Source organism: Drosophila melanogaster, chromosome 3L, assembly GCF_000001215.4.
Source record: "Drosophila melanogaster chromosome 3L".
Classification (NCBI taxonomy): domain Eukaryota; kingdom Metazoa; phylum Arthropoda; class Insecta; order Diptera; family Drosophilidae; genus Drosophila; species Drosophila melanogaster.
In genome coordinates this window covers 693,056-708,352 of record NT_037436.4, presented here as the reverse complement: position 1 = coordinate 708,352, position 15,297 = coordinate 693,056, and the positions used below count along the sequence as shown (strand labels likewise).

General features: G+C 45.3%; 2 protein-coding genes and 1 long non-coding RNA gene across 4 annotated transcripts; 2 read left to right on the top strand and 1 right to left on the bottom strand.

The window, feature by feature from the left end:
• Positions 1 to 147: 147 nt before the first annotated feature.
• CG13895 (uncharacterized protein) lies at positions 148 to 2,405 on the top strand. 2 transcript variants are annotated; one of them, NM_001274291.1, is made up of 4 exons: positions 148 to 282; positions 350 to 463; positions 654 to 674; positions 731 to 2,405. In NM_001274291.1, the coding sequence occupies exons 2-4, from the start codon at positions 452 to 454 to the stop codon at positions 2,216 to 2,218; spliced, it is 1,521 nt and encodes a 506-aa protein (NP_001261220.1). In that variant the 5' UTR covers positions 148 to 282; positions 350 to 451; the 3' UTR covers positions 2,219 to 2,405. The 2 variants fall into 2 exon arrangements, with proteins under 2 accessions (NP_001261220.1, NP_612055.3); NM_138211.4 differs by lacking the exon at positions 654 to 674.
• A 224-nt stretch (positions 2,406 to 2,629) lies between these two features.
• lncRNA:CR44514 (long non-coding RNA:CR44514) lies at positions 2,630 to 3,023 on the bottom strand. Its single transcript, NR_124745.1, has one exon. It is a non-coding gene; the product is annotated as a long non-coding RNA:CR44514 (long non-coding RNA).
• Positions 3,024 to 9,208: 6,185 nt separating this feature from the next.
• On the top strand, positions 9,209 to 15,270 carry CG13894 (uncharacterized protein). The gene is made up of 2 exons (NM_138210.2): positions 9,209 to 9,491; positions 13,361 to 15,270. The coding sequence occupies exon 2, from the start codon at positions 13,484 to 13,486 to the stop codon at positions 15,068 to 15,070; it is 1,587 nt and encodes a 528-aa protein (NP_612054.1). The 5' UTR covers positions 9,209 to 9,491; positions 13,361 to 13,483; the 3' UTR covers positions 15,071 to 15,270.
• Positions 15,271 to 15,297: the final 27 nt, after the last annotated feature.

Genomic DNA, 15,297 nt, shown 5'->3' with positions numbered 1-15,297 from the left:
GAACGAATACCACCACGATCGGAATCGGAACGTGGGAAGTCGGTTTAGATCGCGAGAGAAAGAGCGGAATGTCTCTCGCAAAGATACGGTTTTTGCCGCTCCGCCAAACGGAGGAGAGTCCAGATCTCTGCAATGTTCGGACCGCATGCTCAGTCATTGAGTTGCACTCGCTCTGGCAACTTTAAACACGTGCGACCGCACATATTTTCTGTTTAATGTGCCTAAAAAACTGCTGTATATTTTCAACAAAGTGTACTTTATGCTCTAAGCTTTCCGACTGAGGTATGTAAACAAGATTTCTAGCTCTTCTCTGTATAATAACTATTTCGTTTTAATTTCATTGTTAAAGGAACAGAATTATATTGGTCACGTGAGGAGGGGGGGCCAGACTGGGAGTGCGAGCACGCTAAGAGAGAGTGGAGAACCTGAAAGTGTGAGAGCGGGAGTGGAAATGTACTCTGACGTAAGTATACTTTCGTAGTGAGTAAGTGAGAGTGCAATGCTTCGTTTTAGTAAAATCTTTTGAAATTTGTTATCTCTGAGCTAAAATATGCGAGACCCATTTGCGAATAAGAAGAGGGCATGTTTTGTAAATATACATACATAAATATGTATAAGGCATTCATGATATACACGCATACAGATAATTTGAGTTCTGTATCAATAACATACATGTAACTAAGCCTAGAAATCGGATTTTATAAAGAAATAAACCATGATTCAATTTCAGAATGATGACACCCACAAAAACTCGAATGGATCGCATCGCATACGGAACGTGCTGACTTTGGAGGAGCGTGTGGCTGCCATCCGACAGTACGACATTGTGCCCATGTACAGTAAGATTGCGAGGAACTTTAATTGCAGCTGGGAGCAAATCAAGAGCATAGTCTCCAATCGGGAAGCCATCCTGGAGTTCCACAAGGCCACCAATCGGCTCAGCCAGCCGGCCAATAAGGATGCCGAGCTGCGCCGGCGCAAGCTGAACTTTCTGGGCCACTGCCTGTACGAGTACATCCAGAGGGCCCAGTTTTACCTCCACAGCGATGTGAACGAGGAGATGATCCGCAACCGTGCGATCGAGTTCCGGGATCTCATGCAACTCGATGGTTTTGTGCCGAACAAACCGTGGATCAATCACTTCAAGGCCGCCTATAATATAACACTGTCGAATCGTCAGATCACGATAGTCCGCCGACCACCACGATCTATGGACTTGAGGGACATTATGTCGTACTGTGGACGACACACCTCGATGTCTTGTAGCTTAGCGCCTAGATCGCCGGAACCTGCGCTCACTAGCAGTGATCGACCTCTTTATCGTACAAAGACATTGGTCACCACCTCTAGCCAAAATCAAGCCACCTCGGATGAAGTGCACCTGCGTAGAAAGCGAAAGTTAGCGTTCCTGGAGAAATGCGTTTATGAGTACATCCAGCGATCACAGTTGGTTCGCCAGGGTCGTCTTGACCTAGACAATTTGCGCTTTGTGGCCATTAGTTTAAGGGACATCCTCAAAATCGACTCCTTCTTTCCCGACAAAGTGTGGTTGAAGCACTTTAAGAGTCGCTATAACTTTAATTTCACGGTGGGAGTTCAGGTGACGAACCGCCGCTTGCCGCTTTCCCTGGACCTAAGAGATATAGTTAGTTATTGCGGCCGGAATGAACATAAGATCACGCTGGACCACAAGAAGTCGCAGGAAGAACTGAGCCAGAGCGACAAGCCAGAGGTGGACCAATGCCCACAGGTGGAACCAAAACCCGAAGAATTTGAGCACGAAGAAGACGATGATTGCGTGGCCATTGAAGTGCCACCTGAGCTCATAGAAATAAAGGATGATGAGGATAATGACGATGAGCATAATGATAATGAGGATTTGCCAGAAAGGGCTACTAAACGAAAATCAGACGAGAACGGCGGCCCAATACCATGTGGCTTGAAGATTCAGAAGATTCAATCGCTCAATGAGTCATTGCCTGAGGATACGGAACTACTTCCAGCCAATAGTCCCGGTCATTATTCAGAGACCAGCGATGAGGCACATCTGCCGCGCTGCGTAGAAAGCTACAAGGACGCACTGCGTCTACTGAAGCCCCTGGAGGAATTCGTCCTAATGGAGGAGAACTATCGAGCCATTGGCCTGCTCACGCAGCTGGAGAAGATCTTTGAGTCCGCTGCGAAAAAGAGTGAGGAAATGGACAAATCCTTAGAATAAGTACCAAACCAAAAACATGTGCCTTAGGTTATAAGTATGTTTAGATCTTTGAGTACCCTCTGCAGGGTATAAGATAGGCTTTATGAAAACTGCGTTATTTCACTGAAAATGTGTATTTAATTTAAAACAAACAAGCAAGCGTAAACTAACTATTTGTAAATCAAATACAAGCTTCAAACACGCATATAAAATGAATATAAATATTATGTAATTGTTCTTGAATAACATGTTTCAAAACGAATACGTTTACCCACCGTTCACTTGAATAGTAACAAAGATTGACATTGTCAAGGTGATGCACCCATATATCTGTTCTCATGGCACGGCTATCTGGGTCTTTGACCAGGTTTCCAAGCTATAAGGCAACTTTCCACTCGCCCCAGCGAGACTAACAATCAGCGCTAAAACTTTACGTTCGTCCTCTAAAACTTTACGCGATGGTGGGATGTGGGATGAGACTGAACGAGTCCGAATGACCTGCAACGAAGTTGAAGTTGAACGTGCGTGGAACAGAAGCTCCGGAAGTGGGCAGATGGAGAGGGCGCACCGTAGGTGCTACATCAATTCTAGATGGGAGTACAGCCGGAGGTGGGCTGCGGAGGGCGAAGTCCGAAGGGCTGAGGATATATGGGGGAAGAGGATGCCAGCAGCGCAGCATCCCGGTGAGGGACCTTGCGGTGCCAGAAGGTGGACACTCACAATCACACTCGCACCTACAGATTGCAGAGCATATATGTAAGTGCACTGAAAGAAACGTAATCGCTTGTTGGTTTTGTTATATAGTATTTAAGATAAATATATATACCTGTTAGCTACATTATAAGTTATGAAGTTGCTAAGTCAAGACATATCGGAAATATGTAGAAAGTGTATTAAACTTTTGTCGCAGTGTCGATTGAGGGCGCTACGATTACACAACCGGGTCTATGGAGCGTTGGATACGCCACATCGCCATTGCTACATCGCCATCCGTTCCGGTTGCGGCAAAGTTTCGCCATACGATGGCAACCCTCCTGGGCAGCAGAAGCTGAGCAGGAGCTTCAGGACTTTCGTTTCAAGGATTTCCGACCGACGTCGTCAGACTCGACTGACGGCGACGGCTTGAATATAGCACTCTTACAGGCGAAATACCTACGAGTGTAGGGTAAGGTGCTCGGGGGCTGCCCGATAAAGGTACAACGCGAAGAAGAAGCAACATCAATGCAAACACAACAACTTTGGCTCAGGTTACTGCCACACGGCTGCGCCCCAAAACAAAATTGAAACCCCAGCGCGTTAAGAGCTCTGACATAAAACCCTGAAAGCGGAATTGCCGTTGAGGGATATACGACGAGCAAGAGGACAGACTATATATACCACTTTCAGCTCTTCAGCTCCCTCAACCTCATTCTCATCCTCATCCTCGTCGTCGTCATCGTCCTCTTGTGCCGCTTCTTCTTTTTCCCTCGAGTAGCTGGGGTTCGGCATATAGTACATATGCCAATCGCAGGACTGAGAGGATGTAAGGCCGAAGGGCATGTAAAATGTCCAATTGGGTACAGTTGACGTGGGTTTCGCCGGACAGGCAGGGGCTTATGATGTTGCACAACTGTTTGTGATCGGTGGATGAACAAAAATTTAAAGGAAGGAACTCGGGAAAGGAATGAACCATCAAGAGTGTCATGATCCAAATTATACCTATACCGAGGGTACTATAAATACATATATTAACTTCATCTCATAATTTGTTGTATGAAACTCGAGGCTTATAAAACTCGAAGCTTACCACCATTTCAATTGGAAGTTGCATAAATTTGAGTGCGCTTTTATTCCTTCGTCTTTATAAGAAAATTCCTTCGTCTTTATAAGAAAATCGTAATACGTAGCATTTTATTAGGATTATAAATGTTAGAGCTCGGGGGCCTATTCTATTTATGGCGTTTATATAGCGCTTCTGGTGTAACTTTTTTTATTGTGTCGGAATCATCGAGTCCCACTGGTTCCAAGCGCTTTTCTCGCCCACAAGGGTGGCTCATTGGGATTGGCGTGTCTAACTGCCATGCAGTGCTCCCCAAACTTTATGAAGGTAATTTTATCTTTTATATGTATATAGAAAACTTTTCATTGTCAAAACCAGGACAGCTGGGGGATATGGTTCTTTTGTTAATTTTAAAACGTTGAATACTACCCTTTATTTCTAAACAAGGGACTCTTTTTTCGATATTTAATGTTTCATTAGAAATGTGATTAAATTAATTCGGTGATTTACCTTTACTGGATTTTTATATGTCACCTAACTCGATGAGTAATAATTTAAAGATCGTTCGATATGCCGGGGAAATTGTTATGTGAAAAGAAAAAAAAGCCAATTACCTGGCTCATCATCATAGCCCCGATATCCATTAGCATCCTGTAAATGCATGCCATTTCATTTATTTACTTTGGCTGGCGGTTAGTTGCGTATATAGTATTGATTCTTTCATCATACCAGACTCACCCAATCGACCCCTTTAATCGGCAAACATACAAACGATGCCATAATCGTTTCCATTGTACGCCAAATACGTACAATGGCTCGCCAAAACTGTAGACCCCGGCTGAAGAGCGACTCTACGAATACCCGTTCATCTAGAGTGCAGATATATGTAGCTATATATATATATATATTTGTTTCGAACGGAAAACGTGAGAACTGACTGTATCTGATGGCGATGGCGATGGCAATGGTGGCGAAACAAGTCTGGTGCTCTAGTCTCTGGTTTTGCTACTCAGCTTTATACCCCGTACTTCTTATTTGGGTTGTCGGTGCGGCATAAGCCTCTTGGGCTTTGGAGGCTGCTGCAGACGATGACGACGATGAGGATGAGGATGATGATGATGATGGCCCTTGAGCCGAGACTCTGGAGGTTCTGATGATAATGACGATGGGCCCTCAGCTTTCTGTCATGCGCCGCTTCAACATGGCGAGTTCGTTTCTTATTCTCGCACATCGTCTTTCCTCGCCTCCTTGCCACACAACCCTCGATAGATGGTTATCTATCTGTATTGTGCAGGAGATGACGAGCGGATTCGAACTAGGGTACCAAAGAGGCTATCCTTTCTGACGCCCATTCCCTGCGAACATCCGAAAATATCCTTCAGGCTGACGGTTCCGACAACGACATGTATTGGATTTCATTTGGGTTAGCTTTTGGGTTGAACAAATCGATTTGCCATTTTTTTTTATTATTTTTTTAAGTGAATTGTTCAGTTTTTGCGCATGTTTGCATTGCAAGAGATGACAGGCCCGAGGGGTTACCTCCGGTCTGTCTGGTGACTAATTCTACTACTACTACTACTGTGTAAATATGTTAAGGTTTATCTTAATTACAATCCAGAATTTATACCTTATACCGCCTATTTAAACCATGGACACAAATTAATTTAATCTTTTTGCGGACGTACAGTCTTAATCTTTTAAATATATGAACACTTGCATTACATGGAAAATATTTTAAACTGAAACCGAACTGATTTTTCCAATATCCAGTTCCCACCACCACAGTGCAAATGGAGCGATATTACACCACCCATGTATAACACGAGATGTTAAACCCCGAAATGGAAATGGCAATAAACTCGTAGTAGCGACGGCAATGAGCTCACATCATATGGACGGCGAGGGGGATCGGATTCGGAATCGGGATTGGGATTACCAACAGCAGAGGCGACTTCGCTAACAAGGGGGCGGTGGCATGGAATCGTGAATCGGGCGAGGGAAGCGGGCAAGGGAACTGGCAACTGGAGTGGCAGGAGGCACAAAGGAAATTACTAGGAAAAATTCAGGTCCCTATGGTGCTTTTGGGTGCGACAGTCGTCGCATAGACACTCGCGAACATACACATATACAGTCCTACATATATAGCAAAAGATAATCAGGGAAGCCGACTGAACGACCGACGGACGCTGCAGGCGGACATCACATATAGATTATGGCGCGCACAATGGAGAACGAAAACGAGAAGATGGGGCGATACCAGTGGAGATATGCACATACCTTCGGTCGAGGGACCAAACATGGAGCACTGAGACCCAAACTGAACCTCTAACTGGCATGGCATCGGAATCCAGCGAGGAACAGGGGCCAAGGCCCGGACCTAATCAAAAAAGGTAATGGCAAATACTATCTCGGGTCGTGGCAGCGATTTCACAATGCTCACTCTGTCCCGAGGGATGAGGAGCTAGGTTCAATATAATACATAACCATAATAAATTCCATGGCTAAATCCCCGCATCTCTCCAGAAAAAGGTCATAATAGATGAGCTTGGTGGAGCTCAGGGCGAGTGGGCGGTCCTCCCACCTACAGTGGAGCAAAACTACTGAGCTTACAATAATATGATAGAAATGTTTTCTATATTAAAAGTCCATATTCCAATACGAGTATTAGAGCAGATTTGAATATCAATTTTTATCCATAATATATACTATATTTTTAAGAATATTTGTATCCATGTAAATTACAAATTCTCAAATATTTTTCATTTTAGTTTTATTTTTGTTATAAATTTTCATAAAAATGAGTACTTTAAAGACCGTTAAATCCAATGTCCCTCTAGTTAAAGAACATTCCTCCTGCGATTTATAGATGTTCGAATCCTTATATATCGCTGTGCCATTCAAAATGTGTGAGCTCGAGGGTGTGTGTTTGTAGGGTTCCTGGCTCATCGCAATCACTTCGGACTCGAATTCGGAGTCATGAAATTGCAAAAGGAAAGGTCATTTTCTTCGATGCTCAAGTTCGTTGTGTAAAGGTTGCCAAGGGCTTTTACCCCCTGCGACAGCCACCGGCACCACCGCCCGCACCACCACTGCAAAAAAGCATTTGTAGAAAAGTTTCCTTGGCTGGTCAGCAGCGGATAGCTGCTGGAATATACTATAATAGAGTCGAGTCATCGTCAAGCATCCGAGCATCCGAGGAAGCGAAAACCCGGAGTCCCCAAGCGGCAAGGCCACCCAGAACCCACCCATTAGGCACCACCCGCCGCAGAGGTTGATGCTGTGGTTTTATACCTTTTCCAATACTTTTCCTTATATATGTACATTGTACACACACCTAATATATACTAGCCGGATGGATATATGCTATGTGTGCGATTTCCCACCACCGAAACAAAATCGCATCGAGATGGAAGGGAACCGACCGAAAAATACGAACCCAAACTGAGCGTTATCCATTTATATCTTCGAATTGTATTAACTCTAATCCATCAAACGCTTTCGTCAAAATGGTTTCAGCTCTGCCGACGTCGCTGCCGACGCCCAAGCTATTTAGTCCCAATCCCAAACCCAATCACCTGCCAAACCGGGCAGCGATACTTCAAGTTACAGCTACGAGTATATGTACAAGATACAGATACACATGGCCACGGCATCTCGGCTTCCCAGCATCTCTAAGATATGTACATATGTGTGTGTGTTTTGACCAGGAATGGATTTTCTATACGTTCGCCTAAACTTTTATATATGTACATATCACAGTCGCCATGGCCCCTTGCTAACGGATGTGTGTTTGTCCAATGCCTATAACGAATGTCCCAAGAACCCGATTCCAACTTCAAACCAAGCAGCTCAGCATCACGACTGGCTTATATGGAGTATCCATAGGAAAACTTGTTTAAATTGGCCCGATGCCAAACGAAAACTAAATCTTACAAGACCCGCAATTTGAGTGGACCCAAATATGACCTTTTGACCGTTGACATATCCATAAACCGAGATATGTGGATCTAATAGATAGAAATTTGAATATGTTGTTATAGGTATTCATAATTTAAAGCTTAAGTTACTGAAGAAAATTTTTTACGAAATCGATCAATAAGATCGATTACAAAAATGTTTGGGTCCACCCCAATATTTGGCCTAACCCCGAATATTATAGAATCGAAAAAGTCGATAATAGTACCCAAATATAGGTATAATTACCATCGTTTGTGCGCGGCCATACATCCCCACGATAGATAGATATGTCTGCCCCAGGCATATAGATACCGGAATTCCAAGCGAGTTTCGTCAGACCCAAAAACCGAAACCACTCATTCACCTCAATAGAGATACAGATACACACGAACACGGCGGGATGGACGAGTTTGGGTAACAGGGAGGCAGTTTCCATGGCGAGCTCTACGTAAGCCCGAAAACCCGAAAAACCCATCAGAGTGCTATATACAGTACAAGCGCCCCAGACTGAAGCCGTAAACGCACCCCAAAGGTAGGACGAGATGACAGGTTGGGCTTCGGATTGAGATTCCGATTCGGATACGGGTTCGGCTGTTGGGTTCGGGCTGGATTTAGAGTTCGGGTCTTCGGGCATATATCGCCGACGGCAGACGGACTAGACGCCCAACAACTGACACCACCCCCGTTCAGTCTGGCGATTCCACGTTCAGTCGCCTGGTATTTGCTACTTTTGTTGTTGTCGCTCTGCTTGCTGTTTGTTTTTCACGTCTTGCGCCAACGCCAGCGTCGACTGCGGCGCCCCTTGCGGAGCAGAGCTGATTGTCTGGCTATTTTCTGGCTATCAATTACAAGCCAGGTACAAATTCTCAATGGAAAATGTTTCCAGAAAGTATGCTATTATTTATTATTATTTCTGCTATCAAACGAAATATGTATGATTGCTACTGTAAGATTAATTTGTGGCATAAATTTAGTATAAGTACAAACAATAATAGAGATCTCTCTATTAAGCGGACAACATAAGTCGTGTATTTAATACTATTAGACTTACGTCCAAAGAAGCTATAAGCGCATCACTATTGTGGCAAAATGAATTTGCCTTAGAGGATTATTCAGCTAGCACCACAACACTGTTGGCATCTCAGCTCGAGGGGTTCTTGGCATCCAGCCGTCCTTGCCGCCGTTTCTTTGCTTCTTCGGCCGCTGTTGCTGCGCTGCCGCTGCCTCTGCTTCGCTTCGCTGCCAGCGCCTTAGGTTTTTGGTTTGGCATGGCTTGTTTGGGATTAAATATTTCCTATAGATGGGAAAAACGAGTCGGTCGGGGTCGTTCGTCGAGTCGTGGCTGTTGGCTGTTGGCTGTAGCTGTAGCTGTAGCGATGATGATGTCGCTAGTTTCTGTTTCGAACACTCTGTGTTGAACGTTCGTTGGCGGCGGTTCACGCATCGCGTCCGCAGATTTTGCGCCGAGTTCCCGAGTGGTTCGAAATACCATAGATACTATACCATAGAGACCTGGATTTATAGACTCTGATTTGTGGATATATCTGAACGCATTTGCGTTACTCGGAAACACTGGATGTGAGTGGAGTCCACTGTGCGGATGAGTGATATTCATGATTTAAGTAACTGCGATGTGTGTTTGGGTGGTGTAAACAAACGGGGTCTTGAGATTCAGTCGCGTCGCTGCCAACGCCTCTTTGTTATTGTTTTGGTGTGTTTGCAATTAAAAAAAAAAGCCGCATTTGCATGTGCGTTTGAGTTTGTTGTTGTGTGCGCGCCTTTGAAAAAAAAACCCGCTTTTGTTTTTATTTGAGTTCCTTAGACCGCGCGGCGTCAATGGGGTTTGTTTTGATTTTGGTTTTGCATTTGCCTCTTTGTTTTCACTGCTTTTTGCGTGGGTGTGATAAGAGTACATTGCCCGCTGATTTGGCGCCAATTGAATAAACGTGCTTCTCGGGAAGAGAGAGTCCTTGAATCGGCCAAGGACAATTGGCAATCGGAGTGGGCGTGCTGTTGGCCGGAAGTGGGTGCTCTTGGCTTAAATGGGGCATGACTAATAAGTAAAGCTGCTAGTTGAAAGCTATTTTATTGAATTACCAGTAGTCCTGTGTATAATAAGTGCTTATTCGGATAAACGGTGTGCTTGAGATGGAATGGACATTGCTAATAGTAAAGATTTAAAGATTTAGAACATTATTTTTCAAACAATCTTTAACTACCTACACAATATACAAATATAAATTGTAGAATAACAGCAAAGCCAAACTCTTTCATTCGGCGACTTAAATTCAACTACAATCTATTGTATTATACTGCCAGGCATTTGCCATCCATATCTCACATAAATGACCTCATAGACATAAAATCGAGATACAAACAAACAGCGAATATGTGGCCAGCATAGACATAGTCTGTTTCTTTATTCCCATGAGTATATCTTCCCCCTCAAATCTGTTGGAACTCACAAACACAGACACACATAAATCCGAAATTCGAATCATCGCATGCCATGCCATATAACATCCCATCCATTTATGCGCTGCTGCTAAACCTAAAGCAGCCCAAAAAGGTCCGACCAAACCAAACCACCTTGAGATATAAGATAAATAAGTAAACTCATGCCAAGCCGAAGCCCAAGAAAGACGAAAACCAATCGCAAAATTACCTGACATCGTGAACCGAACCGAGTGAAACCCAAAACTACCAGCTTAATCCCCAGTGCGGCGGAATTCGGGACGGGGAAATACTTACTTTTATATATAGAGTATACTTTGCTCTAGAGCATGGACGAAAGGGCGCGAGGCAGGAAGAGGGCATGGCATGTAGGTAGAACGTCTAAACGAACCAACCGAGCCAAAAAACCGAACCGAAAACCAAACTTCCTAGGCGAACAATGGCTGGAGATATGGCGATACCGAGATACAAAAGATATGTGGCCAACAAAGGGAACCTGGGTTCGGTTTGGGAACTGGAACTGCAATTGGGATTGGGGCTCAGACTCAGACTCAGACTCAGATTCAGGCCCAGACCCGGAATGGAGCATCATCTTGATGGCTCCGATGATAATGACGCTGCACGAATTTTCACGAAGAATAACCCAGGAGCTAAGGCAGAGCCCAGTCGACATAGGCAGCCATTAGGGTGAATCTGTGGGAGGAGAGGGGCGTCCGAATCGGAATCTGCAGGCTGGGGGAAGGTGCAGGAGGACCTGCACGGGGAATCCCCCCGGGGACTGGCGAGGGACAACTCTCGAGGCGATTAAGATAAAGTGCCAATCGATATAAGGGAAAGAAAGGCAAGAACTGAACGGGCGAACTGAACTGAGCGAGCTGAGATGTCGAGATACTCGTACTTGGAGCTACATCCACGTCCAACGTCCGCATTCGATGCTCTGTATATATGCACAGACCCCGTCACAAATATAGTAGCGACATCAGGTTGCCGACTCATAATGGGCAATATAATTGCATACTCTACTCAATATTTATTAGACCAACTATTTTTTATATATATAGTATACTAATTTTTTTAACCAAATTGTAATCGAGATTTTCATTTTTCGAAACCCGCCGCTATTGCCTTGGCCGCTGCTGTGGATATATAGCCATACTCAGAGTCTGAGCCATAGCCATACCCATGGCAATAGCCATAGCCATAGCCATAGCCTGGGCCATAGAGAGCGACATAAAAGGAAATATAAAACCATTTATAAAGCGAGTCAGTCAGGGGAGATTTGAATTGGAATTGATGGTGTAGTGCACTCGACTGCGCCGTGGTGTGCGTGCGGATATACACACAGATACGCACATACACAGGGCCAAGACATAGACGAAGCGCAGTCGCGTTGTGTGTGTGTCAAGGTGCGAGCATAAGATATATCTTCAAGATGGAGAAGTGGAAGGGTTCTTGGGTTTGGGCTTGGGTTTGGGTTCCTTCGGTTCGACTGAGTTTGGGTTTCTCGGGCAGCGAAACTTTGACGCTGGCAGCGCTGCTGCCAAGAAGTTTCCGGCACAAAAACTTTGCTCGAGCAGAGCGAACAGCTGCCCGAGGCACGGCAAAGGGACGGGAATCGAGTTCGGAATCTGCTTGATAGAGCTATGGAACAGTGAGCAACCCCTAAGCTGGCCGAGAGATAAGGCTCGATTCCGTAAATCCATGTCAACAACTTGGGCAGCGCTTGGATGCGTGGTAACCACCAGAGTCCACCCCTTGGGACTGAGCCATCCGTATCTGTAAGAGTCGCATGAAATCTCTCGCACTCACTTCTCTAATGGGCGCAACAATTGAATGTTTTTTATTATTAGCAAATCTATGTTGATCCTGAGATTAACCAGCCCAAGTTCTTAGATATCAAATTATATTTTGGAGGTTAAATCATCAGTGCCATCCTTACCTTCTTTAGCATTACATTTAAGTTACCTGGAAGTTTGTCTAAGGAAACCAAGATACGGCCTTAAATCTAAGAAATGAATCGGACATGCTTGTGAGATTTAGTCATCTCGATCTCCCGGGTTCTGTGTTAATCCAAAGACCGGCTCTGAGTCAGGCAGGTGGATTCCGTTTTGTGACTCAGCACCAGTCTATATCTACCTCGCAACTCTTTGGGCGTACGAAAAGGGGCGCGACCAAAGTCGTTCGAATTAGGCAGGCATCTCTGTGAATCTCCAGCGGTGTGTATCTGAGCGATACAAAATACAAGTCATAAGTGGGTGTGTGTTTGCTCCGATATGGTTTTCTGACGGTATGGCTTTGGTTCTGTTTTTTTTTCCGGGGGCTATATTGATTTCCGAAGGCGTACGCATGTATCTTTTGGTTTTGTCTCTGTATCTGTAAAATGGCTAGAGTGGTCGTGCTATTGGCATATGCTCTTTAGAGGTTTCGAGGTTGTTCCTATATACTGTGATATACTTTTATAAAAATATGTATTGGCTTGCCATTATTTCGATGACTCATGTCATCTGCTGTAAGTCCCAAGAGATAGACACTAGCTTGTTCGTCGAATTCATTTTTCATTTGTAAAGTTGTCCTTCTAGAGTTGCTAACTCATTGGTTTGTTGTAAATATCTGTGTTCTGGGAAAACACGATCTCAATCGGGTAATTTACTCGTTTTAATCATGGAGATCAGCACATTAATTTATTGTTATTTGCCAAACTCGTATACGTTTGAAACTGAAATATGTAAATATAAAACTCCGATTGCATTGCAATATGGAAATCGTGGGCTCAATTGCACTAAGATAGTTCAAATGCAGACACTTGTTGCAAAGTGCGCCAAGGAAAAGGGTTAAAGGATGCCAGACTCCATGTCCTAGCCCAGAACTTGCCAGACCTCCTGAACTTTGGCGGTAAATTGAGAACGCGACCATGAAGGAACACAGAACATCGCAGATACTTAAATTGAAGTTAAATAGCCAGCTTAATAATGTGTGCAAACACTCTCTTGCAGATTCCAGTGGATTTGTTTTAATTTCATTTACATTTCGTGACCTGGCGAAGCGTGAGCAACGCCAGCACTCCAGCATTTAAGATTCGGGGCCAACAGCAATTTCATCCTCATCCGCAGGTCGAGATGCCGACCATCCGGCGGTGCTGCATCATCGGATGCTTGTCCAATTCGCGTCAGCACCCGAGTATGCAGTTCTTTGCGTTTCCCCGGCCGGAGAACCCCTTCCACAAGCTGTGGAAGGAGGCGTGCCACGCCTCCCTAAGACGAATTGTGCCCTTCAAAAAGCCAGTGGTATGTGCCCTGCACTTTGACCCCAGTGTCTTGGGTGGCAGGCGACTGCAGTCGAATGCGCTGCCCACCCTGCGTCTGGAAGTTCCCTCCAACCTGGAGGCCGTTGAGCAGCAGGCCATGGTGGAGGAGATCGAGAGGAGCCGAAAGTGCGCCTACATCAATGCAGTGGTATACGAATGGCTAGTAAGGGCCAATATCAATCCCCAGCTGCGAGGTAGCATTACCCACGGAATGATCAAGGACAAGGCGGAGAATGCCAGACAAGTCATAGGGAGCACATCCTTTATAGCAGACAATCGCTGGTTAAACCGTTTCCGAGAGACTCATCTTCAAGGCTTTGCCCAAAAACTAGCCAGCAACCAGTTGAAGCCACTAGGATCCTCCCTGTGGATCCCGGACATCGTACAGGACCTAGCCCATCTCTTTCCGCCCGCGAGCGCTGAAAGAGTGGCCAAACTGGAGGAGATGCCCGAGCAGTACATGACCTACATGCAACAGTACGGAGAATACGAAGAAGATGATGACAGTATGGATGTAAAGGAGCAGAGCTATCAAGAGCAACAGCAGCAGCAACAGCAGCACTTTGCCCTCCAGCAGCAACATATGCAACAGCAGCAGCATCAAATGGGCCACCCATGGCCACCGTTTCCAGGACATCCCGGACATCCTACTCCACACCCCGGGTTCGCCAGCTTCAACGACTTTTATTTCGAGCGGCATCAACAGCAAATGCAACAGCAACTCCAGCAGCAGCAGCAGATGCAACAGTTTCCACCCACTATGCCACCTCAAAGGGAACCCTTTCAGCCCCAATTGCCGCCAAATGTTCCACCGCAGCGGGCCAGTCCCTTCCAGCCCGTTCAGTTGGCCAAGAGACCCAAAATGGAGTCACCCGATGATGACGAAGTGCAAGAGATTAACTCAGCGGTGAACTCACCACCATATCCGCTAGCAGAATCAACCTTAACCAGCAAGCACAGTCGAAGTTCCAGTCCCAACGAGCAGAACAACAATAATAGCGGGGGAAGAGACAGTGCCAGCAGCAAGGAGAACGCCCCCAAGGGAGGCGGAACAAGTGGCAAATCCACGCCTGCCCTTTCTTCCAAGGGAAAGGACTCACCTGCACCAGCTCGAGCTGCGTCCACCAAACCCGCCTCTGCTCCCGCCTCGCCAAAAAAGATCCCCAATGGATCCAGCTCCTCCGGCAGCCAAACCAATGGACACACATCCCCAGACCCCGAGGATAAGAAGGCTTTATGCATGCTGAAGGAGTTGGAAAGCTACCACCAGGCCTTGGAGTACCTAAAACCGCTGGAGGACTTCGTGCTCTTCAAGGAGAACTTTCGGGCTATTGGCTTGCTGTCCCAATTGGAACTGGTGCTCCGAAAAGGGGACAAGGCCACACTGGTCGAGGGTTAAGAGTTTTCTAATCGCGGACCAGGACAGCACAAAACATAAATGTGATGAACAGTGTACATATGTATCATGTAGTATTATTAAATCGTACTACCGCCAAAACAGTTGCTTAGGTTAACAAAGAATCTCCACTCGCATAAAGCTGAACCTAATTAATTAATTTATTAATTACTCTAAGTACAATAAAATGGAATTTATAAAATAATAGATATGTTTGTGTTTTATTTACG